The sequence below is a fragment of the Schistocerca cancellata genome, chromosome 12, assembly GCF_023864275.1.
Source record: "Schistocerca cancellata isolate TAMUIC-IGC-003103 chromosome 12, iqSchCanc2.1, whole genome shotgun sequence".
Taxonomy (NCBI): domain Eukaryota; kingdom Metazoa; phylum Arthropoda; class Insecta; order Orthoptera; family Acrididae; genus Schistocerca; species Schistocerca cancellata.
In genome coordinates, this window is record NC_064637.1 from 100,821,809 (window position 1) to 100,841,920 (window position 20,112).

The 20,112-nt window shown below is 45.8% G+C and overlaps 1 protein-coding gene across 1 annotated transcript in view; it reads left to right on the forward strand.

Annotated features, from left to right (window-relative positions):
- The window catches only part of LOC126109486 (homeotic protein proboscipedia), a 145,934-nt gene that overhangs the window by 114,988 nt on the left and 10,834 nt on the right, over positions 1–20,112 (forward strand). The window contains exon 3 of the mRNA XM_049914512.1: positions 2,647–2,885. Within this exon, the coding sequence (XP_049770469.1) occupies positions 2,647–2,885 (239 nt within the window). The remainder of the gene's footprint in view (positions 1–2,646; positions 2,886–20,112) is intronic.

Here is a 20,112-nt window from a genome sequence, read left to right on the forward strand (position 1 = left end):
ACTGAACCCATTTCAACCATATTTGAATACATATGTACGATACTGCCAGGCAACAATCGCTGTGGACGTAAGAACAACCTACGGATCATATTTCAGCTTATATGACGTCATAAACAATGAGATGCTTGGAAAACTGCTGCATCGTGCATGAAGTTTTAGCATAGTTATTCTTTAATACTGACACACTGCTGCAGTCGACTCAACTTTCGGAAATAGTGGGTACCTGGCAGCGCTTTTGATAGCTTTAGCTTTCAACTGCGAAGCGCAAACGTCTGTAGGGCAAAACAGTTGCGCCTATAGAACCATGATGAGTCGTTACCACACAGACGTTTACAAAACCGCGCCATAGACACGCGAAAGAGCTGCGCACGACGTACAGAAACTGTTTGGGATCTCGTGTCTTGATCTGGGCACTGTACCTATTCATTTGTACATTATGCATATTTCTTTGTACAGTTTTCCAGAATTTCAAACGCGTTTCCGCGAACGCATGGAAACCATTTTTTTCAATATTTCAGTACAAATACTTACTTTTTTTGTTTTCGTTTCTGATAGAAAAGTGGTAAAATAAATATTCAAGTAGTGCAGGGTTAGTCGTATATATATATATATATATATATATATATATATATATATATATAGGTTGGTCCATTGATAGTGGCCTGCAGCAAACCTAGGGTAACAGCATGGAATCAGTAACTGTTTCCGCCCACATATACGTTCGATTGAGGCAGGATACACATCTGGTGATTCTTGTCTCCACATATCCCAAATCGACAGTGTGTTGACTTCACACGATTGGTGCTGATTATGAGCAGTTAGTGGTAATACTTGCCAAAATGTTCATTGGTTATTTGTAAGGTTCGTATCTGGCATTTCTTGTTTCGATTGACCCCAGATATTTGACCACAGACAGAAAGTATGGATTCCTCTCAACGAGGGATCACCAACAATTTCTACCAAAACGTCTTTTGGATCGATGTTGGGTCCACATGTAGTTTTCTTTGTCTCGCTGTAGTCCAGACGGGAGAAATAAAACAGGAGGACTGCAACCAAGGTTTTGACAAGCATCACTCGGGCCAGCTACGGCTCATATACGTTCGATTGAGATATAATACACGTCTGGTGTTTATTTTCTTTACGTATCCCAAATCGACAGTGTGTTGACTTGACACGAGTGGTGTTGATTATGAGCAGTTACTGATAATCCTTGCCGAAATGGTTATTGCTAATGTGTAAGGTTCGTACCTGGCATTTCTTGTTTCGATTGACTCAAGATGAGGGACTACAGACAGTACGTATGGATTCCTCTCAAGGAGGTATCACCAATATTTTCAAACGTCTTTTGGATCGATGTTGGGTCCACGTTCTAACAACCCTACAACAACAAAGGTCAAAATTTAATGATGATTGTGGTGTTGCTCACGCTGCTAAATACTGCATTTTTGGGCAACAATGTTATTATGTGGCAGGTGTCATTAGAGCACAGTTAATAAAGTCGTTTCATGTAATAATGAATAAACTAGGCACTCATCTTTTCGTGTTTCCCACGCTGCTCTCGTTGCAAAATCATGGCTCAATCGTCGAAAATCTAGGTGGTGGTGATTCCAAGCTCGGATGCAAAGAGGCCTAGGTTTTATTCTGCTATATTCAAAAGTTTTACAGATGTGTTTCACAAACCATTCTTGAAGATTATACCTTTGAAAGTTAGCACAATGGTGATGTAAAAAATAATCAGCACTCCGAATTTAAGTTACATTTCTTTTTTATTGTTATTGTTGCAATATCGCCTAACACACACAACATCACTTCACAATACAAAACATACTTGAAAACATCTTCCTCACTGTTGTTGTTGTTGTTGTTGTTGTTGTGGTCTTCAGTCCTGAGACTGGTTTGATGCAGCTCTCCATGCTACCCTATCCTGTGCAAGTTTCTTCATCTCCCAGTACCTACTGCAACCTACATCCTTCTGAATCTGCTTAGTGTATTCATCTCTTGGTCTCCCTCTACGATTTTTACCCTCCACACTGCCCTCCAATACTAAATTTGTGATCCCTTGATGCCTCAGAACATGTCCTATCAACCGGTCCCTTCTTCTCGTCAAGGTGTGCCACAAACTCCTCTTCTCCCCATTTCTGTTCAATACCTCCTCATCAGTTATGTGATCTACCCATCTAATCTTCAGCATTCTTCTGTAGCACCACATTTCGAAAGCCTCACTGTTAAAGTTCACATTTTATAAGCTGACTACAATACGCGTCTTTCCAACATGACGTCCAAGACTGGACATTCTCGAGGTCCGACTCTGTAACTAACTAATAATCGCTTACGCGCCCAGAAATCAGAGTTACAAGTACTACAAAGATCATAGTGACAAAAGAAAAAATACACATATGAATAATATCATTGCGATACAAACATATCGATGTATCAAAGTATCTCTACATTAATGAAATCAAATGTGAATGTTGTCTCAGAAATATGTCAACTACTTTACAGAAACACAGTAGAATATTGATGGTGAGCTGCCGCAATGGTTACGTAATTCAAGTACCATTACAACGTGTAGTGTTCTTTGTGTCGCTGTAGCCGAGATGGGAAGCACGGATTCCTGACCGGGGTGGTGCCGGTTTGTGCTTGCAGAGAACGGGCTGCCGCGGCGACTGCGCACCGCCTACACCAACACGCAGCTGCTGGAGCTGGAGAAGGAGTTCCACTTCAACAAGTACCTGTGCCGGCCGCGGCGCATCGAGATCGCCGCCTCGCTGGACCTCACGGAGCGGCAGGTGAAGGTGTGGTTCCAGAACCGCCGCATGAAACACAAGCGGCAGACGCTCAGCAAGGCGGGCGGCGGCGCCGGGGGCGACAGCGACGCCGACAGCAAGGACTCCGCCTCCGGGGGTGGCGGTGGGGGCGGCGGCGGCGGCGGCAGGGGCGACAAGAAGGCCGAGAAGGCGCTGGCCGCAGCGCTGCTCGACGACGCCGGGGGCAAAGGTCAGTGGGAGCGGCGCGAAGCTGAAGTCGACCTGGCTCTGATACTTCCATATGGTGGTCCTCAGTATTAATAGTCACAAATGTACACCAGATTACAATATGACAGGCCCCCTGTTCACAAATGTCGCATCGTCCAGGACTGGATTTGTGAGCACGCTGACGAATCGTCGCATGTACCCTGGTCACCGCAGTTATCAGGTCTCAGTATCATTCAGCCTTTGTGGTCTGTTTTGGACAGAAGGGGCTGCGCGGAGTGGCTGCGCGGTTTGAAGCGCCATGTCACGGATTGCGTGGCCGCTCCCGCCGGATGTTCGAATCATCCCTCGGGCATGTGTGTGTGTGTGTGTGGTTGTGTGTGTGTGTGTGTGTGTGTGTGTGTGTGTGTGTGTGTGTGCCGGCCGGTGTGGCCGAGCGGTTCTAGGCGCTTCAGTCTGGAACCGCGCGACCGCTACGGTCGCAGGTTCGAATCCTGCCTCGGGCATGGATGTGTGTCATGTCCTTAGGTTAGTCAGGTTTTTTTTAAACATTTTAGATGTGCATCACGGTTTTACCGTCATTTTCACTGGTGGCTCCAAACAAAAGAATTTCCTTGGCTGTTCTGTAGTGTTCCCCGATCATGTTATCCAGATTCTTTTTTTTCCTTTATTGTTATTTTAAACACCTGTACATCAGGCGGGCTGGCAGCAGCATCCTACGCTGCTCTTCAGCCTCAGGATTGACGACGAAAACTATTAAGAAGACACATAGACTGAACAAAATGGTGGGCAAAAACAGTGGACACAGAATACAAGAAACACGAAGCCGTTCACACTCGACGAAAACCACACTGAAAACTGTCGGCACGGCGCACAAACACTGACGACTTCGGCGGAACAGGTGAACGGAGGAGCGTGACGGCGAACACTAAACACTAAACACGACGACACACACGAGACACTGATGGCGATGATCTCCAGCGAGCGAACGTCCACGTAGCGTGTGCGAGTCCGGGGACCTCCCAAGAGGTGAAGAAGGGGGAGGGGGAGAGGGGAGAGCAAAGATGCCAATGGCAGAGGAGATGGGAGGAGGAATGGAGGTATGGGGGTAGGGGAAGCCCAGGGGAGGAGTGGGGAGAAAGGGAGGAGGGAGGGAAGGAGAGAGAAGGGAGAGAGGGTGCCTGTAGTAACAAACACAGGGAGGGAGGATCAAAGTCGGTAGGAGGAGTAGATAGAGGGGAGGAGGGCATCATCAGGGAGGGGGAGCTGGCGGAAGCCACCTTGGGAGTGGGTGTGGAGAGTGGAGAGATGGGGAGCAGGTGTGACATGGAAATAAAGGTGCCGCAGCAGATGGGGGTGGGAGAGGATGGGAGAGACCAGTGGGTGAGGAGGATCGAGTTTACGGGAGGTGCAGGGAAGGGAATAAGGTCGTACAGGATCCGCGTGGGGGAGGGGAGACGGATGCGATAGGCGAGGTGAAGAACATGGCGTTCTAGGATCTGATTTGTAAAAGGTAGGGGGAGCAGAGATCCAGGCAGGGTGGGCGTATGAGGGATTTATAGGTATGGAGGATGGTGGAGGGGTCCAGACCCCAAGTACGGCCGGAAAGGAGCTTGAGGAGACCGAGTCGGGAGCGTGCCTTGGCTTGGATCGTCTGGAGATGGGGGTCCAGTAGAGGCCACGGTCATGGGTGACACCCCCGGATTCGCCTCCCTGATGAATATACCGTTTTCGCAGCGGAGCTCCACGCGATCCTGAAGGTACTGGAGCAGATGAATCGTGTTCGGGGTAGTCTACTGGGTGATCAAAAAATCAGTATAGATTTGAAAACTTAAAAACCAGTAGATAGAGAGGTAAAAATTGACACACATGCTTGGAATGACATGGGATTTTATTAGAATAAAAAAAAAAAAAACAAATTTCACAAAATGTCCGACAGATGGAGCTGGACAGCAAAACGTCAGTGACTGCGCATGACAATCGTGTAGAAAAGGAGCTGTAATGAGAGAGAGAGAGAATCAAATGCGCCAGAATTCGCAGCGTGCTGGCGTTACCTGAAAAGGCACTTTTAGTTAAGCTGTATTATCAGATGGGGAATGTGCTAGTTCAGCGTTACGATCCTATCGCCATAGGAAGGGGATTCGAACGGGTAAAGGTCCGTTGACAAATGCAGCTGTGGCGAGAATGATTTCGAAGCTCGTAGCCACGGGTTGTTTAGACGATAGACCGCGTAGTGGCCGACCGAGCCCAAGGCGTAATGCTGCCGAAACAGTTCAGGAAGAAATGGAGACTGTAGCGGGTTCGTCTATGCACGGGGAAGTCTGCGCTCGTGCAGTCGTACGTCAGACCGGCATTCCATAAATTATTGTTTGGTTGGCACTTAGGCGTACCCTCGGATGCTATCCGTATAAAATCCATCAGCATCATGAACTGTTACCTGGCGATTTAGTGAAGCGTAGGGCATTTGCGGTGTGGGCGTTTCAAAAGATGGCGGAAGAGTAACGTGTTGTGGACCGACGAAGCTCATTTCACTCTCCGAGGGTCTGTCAACGCCCACAACTGCAGAATTTGGGCTACCGAAAATCCTAGAACTGTCGCGGAAACTCCATTGCACGACGAGAAAGTCACGGTATTGGTTGGATGTACCACATCTACCGTTATCGGGCCTTTTTTCTTCGAGGAAATGCTTGATTCTGGTGTAAAATTTGAAATTTTCCCGGCGAATCAACTTGTCAAAAAGATTTCGGGTTTTCATCCGGTCGTCGTAAACTTCATTGCACGATATTTCGGCTGGACAACTGACAGCCATCTTCAGGTGAGCCGATCAACGTCTGATCAGTCCTTGATCGGCTCACCTGAAGATGGCTGGCAGTTGTCCAGCCCAAATATCGTGCAATGAAGTTTACGACGACCGGCTCCAAACCCGAAATCTTTTTGACCTGCGTGTTTCTGGTTTTGTGACTGATACCGTGACGGGTGAGAGGTACGCTGATATCTTACAGAATCGCATCATCCCCAGCCTAGCTGATAAACACCTGCTGGAACGTACGATGTTTATGCAGGATGGCGCTCCACCCCATATTGCTAGACGCGTGAAAGATCTCTTGCGCCCCTCGTTTGGTGATGATCGTGTGCTCAGCCGCCACATTCGTCATGCTTGGCCTCCCAGGACCCCAGGCCTCAGTCCGTGCGATTACTGGCTTTGGGATTACCTGAAGTCGCAAGTGTATCGTGATCGACCGACATCTCTAGGGATACTGAAAGACAACATCCGACGCCAATGCCTCACCATAACTCCGGACAAGCTTTACAGTGCTGTTCACAACATTATTCCTCGACTACAACTATTGTTGAGGAATGATGGTGGACTACATATTGAGCATATCCTGTAAAGAACATCATTTTTGCTTTGTCTTACTTTGTTATGCTAATTATTGCTAATCTGATCAGATGAAGCGCCATCTGTCGGACATTTTTCGAACTTTTGTATTTTTTTGGTTCTTATAAAACCTCATGTCATTCCAAGCACGTGTGTCATTTTGTACCTCTCTATCTACATTATTCCGTGATTTATTCAGTTTTCAAATCTATACTGTCTTTTTGATCACCCTGCTCCGATTCTCTTAGTACCTTACAATAATTGCAGAATCTGTACCCAACTGAGGAGATGGTCCAGCTGATATATGACCAACTGTATGTACTTGCTCCAACGGCGGAGTAAGGAGGTGTCCTTCTGCTGGGTAGCTGGTCGTGTAGGAATATGGGGCAATGAACAGGCCGATCGGGCTGCCAAGGAGGCCTGCAGAGAGCAGGGTGTGGTCCAGTGTCCTATTCCCTGGCAGTCTGTCACTTCTGTGCTCCACAAGAAGTGCACGGAGTTGTGGGAGGAAGAATGGCTGACAGTGACGGCCAATAAACTGCGGTTGGTGCAGTCAGCAACTCAGCCGTGGCATACCTCCTGCCGGTTGCTCAGGCTGGAAGAAGTGACCCTCACGCGTCTTCGGATCGGGCACTGTCCTCTCACACATAGCTTTCTATTACGGCGGGAGGATCCCCCGGTTTGTGATGCGTGTGGTGTGCACATCTCTGTACGGCACATTTCAACAGACTGCATTTTATACGGTGATGCAAGGGCAGAAGCACAAGTTGATGGGGATCTGCCCTGTGTTTTAGCTAATGATGAGACGTGTGTTGTAAAGTTTTTTGATGTGTCTGGTCTCTGGCCTAAACTTTTAGGCTGGAGGTTTTAGTGTATTGCACAGTGGCTGGCTCCTCCCAATTTCCTTGCGGTCAGCCAGCCACTTCCATCTGCTACGTTGTTTTAGCTCCCTCTACCACTTTCTTCTTGTGGTGTCCATGTCTTACTGATGACGGCATACTGTGGCCCGCGTTTCGGTGTGGATGGGCACATATTTTTCCAACCTTGTTACCTACGTTTTACCTTCTGTTTTATCTTACTGTTCTGAGTATTTTCTTGACACCCGTCTCAATCCGTTACTGAGCGGGCGCTGAATACCTTGCCGTCGTGCGCCCATACAACACTCTCCATCATCATCATCATCATCACAATCACAAATGGTTATGTGTAGCCACGCAAGGCGACTTTGCAGCGTCGAAGGCTATTCGCCGTACAGTAGGCGCCATAGCGCCCTGAGAGCTTTATTGTTTTCTTTTGCAGCTGGAAGATGTTGCTCTCATAGCTAACATCGAAATGGAGCAGTGTTTGTGTGGAGCTGCTTCTGGATTTGTAAGGACCTGTAGTCGTAAACTCAGATAACTTCTGAGGGACAGTCCATTGTCCATATTTCAAAGTAAAACACACGTCAGTTGGCTCTTGAAAGTTCGCTAATGTCGTACAATGAGAGGGAGTTAATCATCGCCCCTGGATTTGGTCAAATTATTACGCTGCGTCATTTATTCCCAAAAATATTCAATATGTCGGGGTGTGGACCAGTGAGACAGCGTCGACACATCAGCGACATGATCACCAAAAATCAGGTTCATCAAACACAGTCCTCCACCTACACATGGGTAGCAGTATCACCAGACATCAAGTCGTCTCTCGCAGACGATATTCCAGTTGCATCACAGTGGAAGAATAACAGACATCACTCTAGTTGTATGAAGTCCCCCAGCCATTACGATAATTACCAAAACAATTGACTTACCACAAGTAGACCTCTACACCTTCGACCATAAATATAATGGACTGGCCCTGACGTCATTTTCGTGGCTCCAACATCTCTGGGCTGAAGTCACGTGAATGTTGGCAAAACATGGTTGTTTCGTGTTGCGCTTATAGCTGTACTCAGCGTTTTGTCGGGGAAATGGCATGACATTTCACGTGTAAGTGTTTTTATGATAGTGCAGATGCGTTTATTGAAATCTCCTGAAGTGACTTTTATATGTTTTTTACACTTGAAATAGAGTATCACGTAAATTAGAGTGTTGAAAGTGAGGCCTGTAAAGTCAGACTCATATTACATTTTGGAAAGTATCTGTGATAATTCGGCTACAGAAGTAAGTATAACTCTTTCTCGTTCCTACTCATAGGTTCCCTAAGGATGAAAACCGAAGGCAGCTTTGGATACAGGCCCTGAAACGGAAAAACTTTAAGCCATTTGCACATACGCGCCTTTGCTCGAAACACTTCGCGGAGAAGTGTTTTGATGGGTTAGTTATTATTTACAATGTATATCTATAATTTGTATTTACAGTGTCTGTAATTTTTAAACCTAGGCTCCAAAATTATTTTCTGAAACTGCAAAGTCTCACCTTTCATCTAAAATATCATTTTTTTAAACTGATAATTTAAACTTTTGTAAAAATAGTGGGAACTGAATCTTTGAGGTGCACCTAAAATTGATACTCTAAAATGGACCAGCTCCTAAAGTAAACAATTTTGACACCTATAGTTGACATATAATTCCCATAGCCCATTTTCTTTTATAAGTGACTAGAGCTCGAAACGTGGCGAATCCAATGTTTAAAGTTTTGACACGAGCCCACTCTTCTGTTTAAAAGAACTTTAACGACATTTTATTTTAATTGATAGTTTATAGTAATTTCGTCCCGCTGCCCACCAGAGTGGCGTTCGATGTATTTGTTAGATTTTATGAATGGTACTTTGAACAAATCCAGGTCAAATGTAGTTCTGGCAAAATTTTTCACAAATAAAAAAGTAGTTTTTGTTGGAAGCGTTTGGCGGTCAATTGAGAAATGTGGGGAAAATCCGATACAAACATAGGATGGCAGACCGCTGATTTGAAATCCCGTCACGTTTTGCCAACAGTCACGTGGTTTATGTTGGAGCCACACCAGCCCCATAGCTTCTGCACAGCAAGGCCTGTCTACTAGTGTCTGTGGTCGAAGCTCTACACACACTTTAGTGGCAGATTCGCCACACACCGTGTTTCTCTCACACAGTCCTTCACTACAGCAGCAGAATCACCAGATGTTCAGTTTGTCACATACAGTCCCGCAATCGTATTTCAGTGACAGAATCACCAACATTGAACTTGTGAAATGCAGTCCTCATCCACACTTGAGCAAGATATTCACAAGTCGTTGGTTCTGCTGTATACAGTTCGCTACTTGGATTTCAGTAGTAAGAGTACTGGGTATTGGATTTCTTGCACAGTGCCCTTATAATGAATTCTACTGTAATTGATGAAAGTATGTGAATGCAGCTTGCCGCTAACTTGGTGTAATGTTTTGTCTGTACAGAGGTGTATCTGTCGCCTTTATTACGCCTCCACTCTCACACACAAATCGGTACAATACAGTTAGGGCCTCCTGTTTTATCTTGAGGCTGACCCGTGATAAGACAGGCAAACAATTATGCTAATGGAGGATTCTGAGTATTTTCTCGAATTTCATTCGCTCTCTCTCTCTCTCTCTCTCTCTCTCTCTCTGTCCTTTATCTGTGTACAGTTTTAAATATATTATTTCATTTACGTGGAATCAGCCCAATAGTATCTCTGGTGGAGCCCTTCGTCTTAATATTCAGCGGCTGGTTTGCTGGAAAAGATCTTTACATTTGTTATTATTGTTAAGCGCTGCATTCAGTTGGGAAAAATCGATCGTTTGAACCATTCGTTCATTTTTACGACAGATTTAGAATTTCAGATGTGGACAAAGCCTTTTTGGACGATTTTATCAAAACTCGGTGACTGCAGGCTCTCTTCGTCACAGCTGAAACTTGCCCACTAATTACAGGGCCAAGGCAATCATCAATGATTCAGACAGAGAACTCATTCGTCATTCACTCTAGAATAAAAGGGTCACAAACCTTACTTCTGAGGAAAATAGTATATTCAATCCATCTCCATTACATGTTCCGTTTTCTGTTGATTCCAAGTCTTACTTAATTTTCGTTTACCGTTTTTCTCTATCCGCCAATAACTCGCTAGTGGCACAAACTTTAATAGCTCGCTTTAGCGAGAAGAAGAGCAAATATGTCTCTTTTAGCAACCCGACAATCTTCCAACAGATACTTCCGAAGCTGTACTCCTTCTCCCTCTATAATAACCATGGATAATACATCTATGTATCTCTGTTATTCCAAAGAATAATCTTACTAGAAAAATACCTTGGCGTCGACGAGCTGCCGGCGCATATATTACTAGAAATCCGATCAGATACTTTCCAAAAGTGAATAAATGTGGATGATTTGGTTGACCATTATTAATTATTGCGTGGTAGAGGGTAAATTTCCGTGGGGAGATTACACCCTCCACCCACACGTCAGTGGTAGAACCAGTAGATACTGGATTTGTTGCACTCAGTCCTCCACAGGCACTGCAGTAACTGTATCACCTGACACTGATTATGCCACATGCAGTCCTGCAACCATATTTCAGTGGCGGAATCGCCAGACATTGAATTTGTGAAATGCAATTCTACATCCGTACCTGAGCAAGAGAATCATATGATACGGTTTCCGTTGTATATAGTTCTCCACGTGCACTGAAGTAGTAAGATCACTACATATTGGGTTTGTTCCACGCAGTCCACCACCCACACTTAAGTGACACAATGGCCAAATGCTGAGTTTATTGGATGCAGTTCCACTCACACTAAAGTGACGGAATCACAAGAAATTGATTTTTTCACATGCAGTCCAACAACCATATTTCGCTGGCAGAATCACCAAACATTTGAATTTGTGAAATGACGTGCTCCACCCACTTTCAGCTAGAGAATCACTAGATAGTGGTTCTGTTGCATGCAGATCTCCACTTGGACTTCAGTGGTAAGATCACCAGATACTGGACTGGTTGAACCAAATGGCAGAATCACCGATTATTGGATTTGTTGCACACAGTCCTCTATCTGTAATTCGGTGGCAATATCACCAGATATTAGGTTTGTCGCCTGCAGTCCTGCAGCTGTATTTCAGGGGAAAAATCACCAGACATTTTATTTGTGAAATGTAGTCCAGCATTCACGTTTCAGCAGGATAATCACAAGGTCTCTGCGGTATGCACTTCTCTACTTCGGTGACAGAATCACCAGATACTGGGTTTGTTGCATGCAGGCTTTCACCCGCACTACCCAATCAGGATCACCTTATATTGAGTTTGTCACATGCAGTCGTGCAGCCGTATTTCAGAGACAGAATCACCAGACTTAGGATTTGTGAAATGCAGTCCTCGCCGGCCGGAGTGGCCGTGCGGTTCTAGGCGCTACAGTCTGGAACCGAGCGACCGCTACGGTCTCAGGTTCGAATCCTGCCTCGGGCATGGATGTGTGTGATGTCCTTAGGTTAGTTAGGTTTAATTAGTTCTAAGTTCTAGGTGACTGCTGAACTCAGAAGTTAAGTCGCATAATGCTGAGAGCCATTTGAACCATTTTTTTGCAGTCCTCCATCCCAAGATACTAGTTCTATATGAAGATGGTATCTGTTCTTTCAGACATCTCCGAATGAACAGATACCATCAGTGACCATGAAGCTCTCTTAGAATGAAATGATAATTAAATAAAGACCCTAAGCTGTCGACAGGCGTTGATATACATCAACAGGGACACTTGAAAATGTGTGCCCCGACTAGGACTGGAACCTGAGACCTTCTACTTACATGGCAGACGCTCTATCCATCTGAGCCAACGAGGGCACAGAGGATAGTGTGACTGCACGCTCCCCGTGAGGCCCACATTCCCAACTTAATGTCCACACACTACATTCATAGGGCCCCTGCCCATTAGACTCATTACTCGAGGCAGACAATCTTACCTAGAACCGTAAGAGTTCGGGCAATGTGTGTGCATCCAGCACAGAAGAAGAAAATCAATGGCCAGTTAGCCTTAACTATATGAAGATGCCTCCAGAACGAGATTTTCACTCTGCAGCGGAGTATGCGCTGATGTGAAACTTCCTGGCAGATTAAAACTGTGTGCCGTGCCGAGATTCGAACTCGGGACCTTTGCCTTTCGCGGGCAAGTGCTCTACCAACTGAGTTACCCAAGCACGACTCACGCTTCGCCAGTTAGCCTTAACTATATGAAGATGCCTCCCGAACGAAATTTTCACTCTGCAGCGGAGTGTTCGCTGATGTGAAACTTCCTGGCAGATTTGTGTGCCGGGCCGAGACTCGAACTCGGGACCTTCGCCTTTCGCGGGCAAGAGCTCTAACAACTGAGTTACCCAAGCACGACTCACGCCCCGCCCTCACAGCTTTACTCGTCTCCTACCTTCCAAACTTTACAGAAGCTCTCCTGCGAACCTTGCAGAACTGGCACTCCTGAAAGAAAGGATATTGCGGAGACATGGCTTAGCCACAGCCTGGGAGATGTTTCCAGAATGAGATTTTCACTCTTCAGTGGAGTGTGGAGTGTGAGTCTCGGCCCGACACACAGTTTTAATGTGCCAGGAGGGTTTTATATGTAGATGGTCCCGTGAGACCCACAGAAAGAACAGAATGTAGTGTGTGGACATTATGTTGGGAATGTGGGTCTCACAGGAGCGTGCAAGGGAAAAGTCCCTGCAATCGCAGTATCCTCTGCGCCCTCGGTAGCTCAGATGGATAGAAACAATTACAAAAATCCGCCTCCATTGCACAAAGTACCTGGTGTTTACCTAGGATTCAGCGTGGGTAACCACGCCTTCTTCAGAACAATTTTATAAAACAACTTGCCTAAATGGGCATAGTTAAAGGTTCAAATGGTTCAAATGGCTCTGAGCACTATGGGACTTAACATCTATGGTCAGCAGTCCCCTATAACTTAGAACTACTTAAACTTAACTAACCAAAGGACATCACACAACACCCAGCCATCACGAGGCGGGAGAAAATCCCTGACCCCGCCGGGAATCGAACCCGGGAACCCGGGCGTGGGAAGCGAGAACGCTACCGCACGACCACGAGATGCGGGCGCATAGTCAAAGGCTAAAACAAACACCTACAGGGGCAAGAACCCATAAAGTTTTTTTACAAATACACGGTACAAGTCAATAATATAATACAATACAATACAAGTCAATACAAGTGTAACAAGTCAATGGTATTACTTATCTCTGTGTGTGCTGCCAAGCCCCAGCCAACGTACGATGGTCACAGGCTCTCCACCAATGGACAGAGCGTCTGCCAGGTAAGCAGGAGATCCCGGGTTGAAGTCCCAGTCAGGGGACACATTTTCAACTGTCCCCGTTGATGTATATCAACGCCTGTCGACAGCTTAGGGTCTTTATTTAATTATCATTTCATTCTAAGAGAGCTTCATGGTCACTGATGGTATCTGTTCATTCGGAGATGTCTGAAAGAACAGATACCATCTTCATATAGAACTAGTATCTTGTGATTCTCTGCTGAAGTGTGGATGGAGGACTGCATTTCACAAATCCTAAGTCTGGTGATTCTGTCTCTGAAATACGGCTGCACGACTGCATGTGACAAACTCAATATTTGGTGATCCTGATTGGGTAGTGCGGGTGAAAGCCTGCATGCAACAAACCCAGTATCTGGTGATTCTGTCACCGAAGTAGAGAAGTGCATACCGCAGAGACCTTGTGATTATCGTGCTGAAATGTGAATGCTGGACTACATTTCACAAGTTAAATGTCGCCGGCCGGTGTGGCCGTGTGGTTCTAAGCGCGTCAGTTTGGAACCGCGTGACCGCTACGGTCGCAGGTTCGAATCCTGCCTCGGGCATGGATGTGTGTGATGTCCTTAGGTTAGTTAGGTTTAAGTAGTTCTAAGTTCTAGGGGACTGATGACGTCAGTAGTTAAGTCCCATAGTGCTCAGAGCCATTTTTTGAATTAAATGTCTGTTGATTTTTCCCCTGAAATACAGCTGCAGGACTGCAGGCGACAAACCTAATATCTGGTGATATTGCCACTGAATTACAGATAGAGGACTGTGTGCTACAAATCCAATAATCGGTGATTCTGCCATTGGGTTCAACCAGTCCAGTATCTGGTGATCTTACCACTGTAGTCCAAGTGGAGATCTGCATGCAACAGAACCACTATCTAGTGATTCTCTAGCTGAAAGTGGGTGGAGCACGTCATTTCACAAATTCAAATCTTCGGTGATTCTGCCAGTGAAATATGGTTGTTGGACTGCATGTGAAAAAATCAAGGGTTGAAGTCCCAGTCAGGGCACACATTTTCAACTGTCCCCGTCGATGTATATCAACGCCTGTCGACAGCTTAGGGTCTCGATTTAATTATCATTTCAGATATTATTTCTGTTGTGCGCAGCTCTCCACTTGGACTTCGGTGGTAAGATCACTATGTGCCGAGTTTGTTGCGTGTTGTCCTCCATCCACACTTCAGCGGCAGAATCACCACATATTGGATTTGTAGCTTGCAGTTCTCCAGCAGAACCACCAAACAGCGAGTTGCATTTCAGCAGGGGGATCAGCAGACATGAGGTATGCTCTGCGGCAGTTGTTTTGTGTGGTCTGAGGCCTCGTCCTCCGCTTCTGCAGGCGGTGCCGGCAGCTGCCAGAACTGTGACATCGCGGCACCCGGCGCGCAGCCGCCGCCCCCGACGTCAGCCTCCGCCCCGGGCGCGGCGCCGCCGCCCCCCGTGACCGCCGCCTCCGGGGGCGGCACTGGCACGGCCAGCTCGGGGGCGAGCAGCGTGTCCAGCTCCATCAGCAGCGCCTTCGACAAGATGGCCACCGAGGACGACTCGCGCTCCACCGGGTCGCCACCTGGCGGGCCGCACCAGCAGCACGTACGTACCAGTCTGGTCGGTCATCTCTTCCAGCAACAGCACTGCAAGACTGGGCGTCCACACAGCAGGTGGAGAGAAGGCACTTCCCCCCACTGCCCTCCCCTTCAGCCTACCCTATGGAATCTTGATACACTGATTCATTCATCACTTAAATGCCAGACACGTCTCATAGATTTCAATTCCCTAGGTCAGGGCTTCACAACATACGTGCTCGCGTAGCAAGCTGTGAGCAGCAAGGCGCGAGCACGGAGCAGCACGAGCACGCTACCTCCACTACCGGACCAGAGCGGAGAGTGGGGAAAGTCACGTGGGGCACACAACAGCTGCCGCCAGTCAATGTACGAGGTGCATTCAAGTTCTAAGGCCTCTGATTTTTTTTCTAATTAACTACTCACCCGAAATCGATAAAACTGGCGTTACTTCTCGACATAATCGCCCTGCAGACGTACACATTTTTCACAACGTTGACGCCATGATTCCATGGCAGCGGCGAAGGCTTCTTTAGGAGTCTGTTTTGACCACTGGAAAATCGCTGAGGCAATAGCAGCACGGCTGGCGAATGTGCGGCCACGGAGAGTGTCTTTCATTGTTGGAAAAAGCCAAAAGTCACTAGGAGCCAGGTCAGGTGAGTAGGGACCATGAGGAATCACTTCACAGTTGTTATCACGAAGAAACTGTTGCGTAACGTTAGCTCGATGTGCGGGTGCGTTGTCTTGGTGAAACAGCACACGCGCATCCCCCCCGGACGTTTTTGTTGCACTGCAGGAAGAAATTTGTTCTTCAAAACATTTTCGTCAACATTTCAACATTGCTTGGCAACATGCCACACGGGCAGCCGTGTGGTCGTCCGTCAGCATTCGTGGCACCCACCTGGATGACACTTTTCGCATTTTCAGGTCGTCATGCAGGATTGTGTGCACAGAACCCAACTCTGGAGGCGATCTGTTCGACAGTCATTCGGCGATCCCCCAAAACAATTCTCTCCACTTTCTCGTTCATGTCGTCAGACCGGCTTGTGCGAGCCCGAGGTTGTTTCGGTTTGTTGTCACACGATGTTCTGCCTTCATTAAACTGTCGCACCCACGAACGCACTTTCGACACATCCATAACTCCATCACCACATGTCTCCTTCAACTGTCGATGAATTTCAATTGGTTTCACACCAAGCAAATTCAGAAAACGAATGATTGCACGCTGTTCAAGTAAGGAAAACGTCGCCATTTTAAGTATTTAAAACAGTTCTCATTCTCGCCGCTGGCTGTAAAATTCCATCTGCCGTACGGTGCTGCCATCTCTGGGACGTATTGACAATAAACGCGGCCTCATTTTAAAACAATGCGCATGTTTCTATCTCTTTCCAGTCTGGAGAAAAAAAATTGGAGGCCTTAGAACTTGAATGCACCTCGTAAATCCGCGGCCACCTGCAGGGATATCACTCACGAATTATTACTGCGACAAAGGAAACAAGTAAAGGAGAATGTACACGTGCCACATAATTTTATTAGCTTAGTGTATGGCTCTACATTCGCATTCATTTGTGAACTGTTACACAATAAAAGGTGTCACTGAAGTGTGGGATTCTCGGTTATCTTGTACTGTTTGCCCTTTACAATTGCGTCTATGTTCGGAGTAATTGTTCTTGTTCATTTTACGCGCAGCGTGCAGTTTAAATTTGGATCAGACAATGCGTTTCTCAGGCTCGTCTTGTTACATTTCATTGCAGAGAACAGTTGTTCACGAACATACGTGGAACCGAACATTGATATTATTGTAGCCGTCAGTTTGTGCAAACGAGGAAATCTATCCCGAGGGAAGTGTCTGTAGAATTCCAAAATGTTTTTCTTGTTCTGAAATTTGTCTCTGTATTCTCTGTCACACTGCAGGTCAATAATTTCTTGCTCAGCTCAGGACGAATCTCTTAAATATTCGCTGAATATGGAGAGAACAGATCAAAATAACTGTCTAGTGCTGTCAGATCTTGAAAGCGCTGATCAACTAAACTATGTGAATAACGTTCACAGGCTTTGTGAACATCTTGCATGGATGATAATTTAGGAAAATGAGCTAGGTTTCTTGTTTCCAGCTGACTCACCCAAAGTGTCAATTTCATTTTAAAAGCTCGTATTCGATCTATGAAATGAGTAATTAGCAGGTATTTACCTTGTAGTAAAATGTTCAAAGCATTCAGATGGCTAGTTAAATATGCTAAGAACGCGAGATCACATTCAAACGTGCGCGCGCATTTCCCCTCCCTCCCTACACCGCTACCTTGCACCTGCTCGCGAGCACGTGCCAGAGCAGACGCGAGTACTCGCGCTCAGAACCGGCCAGTTGTTAAGCCCTGCCCTAGGATCTACACTCTAAGACAGAAAAGAAGACGCGCACGAAGGAATTGTCCGAATGGGGCGGAAATACGTACACTTGATGTACGTGTAGGGGCAAACAGATTATTATACACTGAAGAGTCAAAGAAATTGGTACACCTTCCTAATATCGTGTAGGGCCCCCGCCAGCATTCAGAACTGCCACAACGCGACGTAGCATGGGCTCTACTAATGTCTGAAGTAGTGCTGGAGGGAACTGACAACATGAATCCTGCACGCTTGTCCATAAACCCGTAGCAGTGCGAGGGGGTGGGGATCTCTTCTCAAAATCACGTTGGAAGACATCCCAGATGTGCTCAATAATGTTTAAGTCTGAGGAGTGCAGTGACCACCGGAATTATTGAAACTTAGGACAGTGTTCCTTGAGCCACACGTGTGGGGTGTCGCATTGTCCTGCTGGAATTTCCAAGCTTGCCGAAACGCAGAATTGGAATGAATGATGAGGTGATCAGACAGAATGCTTACGTACGTGTCACCTGTCAGAGTCGCATGTAGACTTATCAGGGGTCCCGTATCACTCCAAATGCACACCGTTACAGAGCCTACAGGAGTTTGAACAGTCCCGGCCAAAAGCTTTAGCGAAGTCTACAACTACTACATAAAACTTTTCTCTTTTTTTAAAGGTTTTCCGTACACACTTTAGAGATTTCCGTACACACTTTAGTACGAGTTCCGTTGCGCTCAGAGCTGACCTTCCTTTCTTGAATCCCATCTGGTTTCCGGGGAGGTGTTCATCGATTCTTTGATTTATTCTTTCCGTTAATATTTTAGTGAATATTTTGAAACGTAAGTTTTCTGGTGCTATGCCTCTATGTTTGCTGGGGTCCTTGGGACGCCCCTAATATAGCACTATTGCTATTCACTGTCTCCACTCTTATGGAATGGAGGCTGTTTCTGTGCGCTCGTTGTAGAGCTATCTCCGCATTGGCCTTAGTAAATGGGCTGCGCCTTTTTAAATATTCGCTATACAATCTGTCGGCACGTACAGCTTTTCTGTTGTTGGTGTTTTAACGGCATCTTTGACCTCTTCTATAGCTAATAGAACCCATTCCGTAGTTGTTTGTGGCAATGTCTCCTGTTTGGCCTCTGGTATGCCACTTAGCCCTTCCTTGATGAGTACGCAGTTGAAGTGTGACTCACATTATGTCATACTGATATATTTTCTTCTATTTTTTTTTTTTTAAAGGGAACCAACCGACCTTTGGCTGTTTTATTGTTTATTTGAGTTCAACGCAGGTTTCGGGCTTTTATGCCATATTCAAATATTTTATTTTATATCTCCAACATACATTGCAGGACACTTAACATGCTGTCAGGCTCAAAGCTGGCATAAATTAAGAAAAGTATTGCCTCCCCACGAAATGTCAGGTGTAAAATCACCATGGTGATTTCGTCGGGAGGCAATACTTTCCTTAATTTCTGGCCAGCTTTGAGCCTGGCAGCATGTTAAGTGTCCTGAAATGTAGGTTGAAGATGTAAGATCAAATATTTAAATATGGCATAAAAGCCCGAAACCTGCGTTGAACTCAAATAAACAATAAAACAGCCAAATGCCGGTATGTTCGTTTAAAAAGATACTATATGACTGTTGTTTAGGAACATTAAAAAATATGTGTTTCGGATTGTTTTCTGGGGTTTAGTCCAATGTGTGGGTCTCTTGTGGCTTTTTCCCCCAATTTCTTCCCTCCTCCTTCCCAGAATGTCTCGTCCATTCTTTCAGAGTTTTCTCATAGATATATCGTTTCTCAGCAAAGTCTTGAAAGGAGGATATAAGATGAACATCAGCAGAAGCAAAACTGGGATAATGGAATGTCGTCGAATTAAGTCGGGTGATGCTGAGAGAATTAGATTAGGAAATGAGACACTTAAAGTAGTAAAGGAGTTTTGCTATTTGGGGAACAAAATAACTGATGATGGTCGAAGTAGAGAGGATATAAAATATAGACTGGCAATGGCAAGGAAAGCGTTTCTGAAGAAGAGAAATTTGTTAATATCGAGTATAGATTTAAGTGTCAGGAAGTCGTTTCTGAAAGTATTTTTATGAAATGTAGCCATGTATGGAAGTGAATCATGGACGATAAATAGTTCGGACAAGAAGAGAATAGAAGCTTTCGAAATGTGGTGTTACAGAAGAATGCTGAAGATTAGATGAGTATATCACATAACTAATGAGGAGGTATTGAATAGTATTGGGGAGGAGTTTGTGGTACAACTTGACTAGAAGAAGGGATCGGTTGGTAGGACACGTTCTGAGGCGTCAAGGGAGGGCAGCTTGGAGGGTAAAAATCGTAGAGGGAGACCTAGAGATAAATACACTAAGCAGATTCAGAAGGATGTAGGTTGCAATAGATACTGGGAGATAAAGAAGCTTGCACAGGATAGAGTAGCATGGGGAGCTGCATCAAACCAGTCTCAACAACAACAGCAAAGTCCTGAGTAGTGTGGAATATAAAGAGCACGCAATATTATGAACCTGAGAGAATTAAATTTGCTTGCATTGCTCGGAAAGATAAATTCACGGTTTGTGATAATCTGTTCATCAGTACACTCGTAAATGTTGCACCGTCATTGAT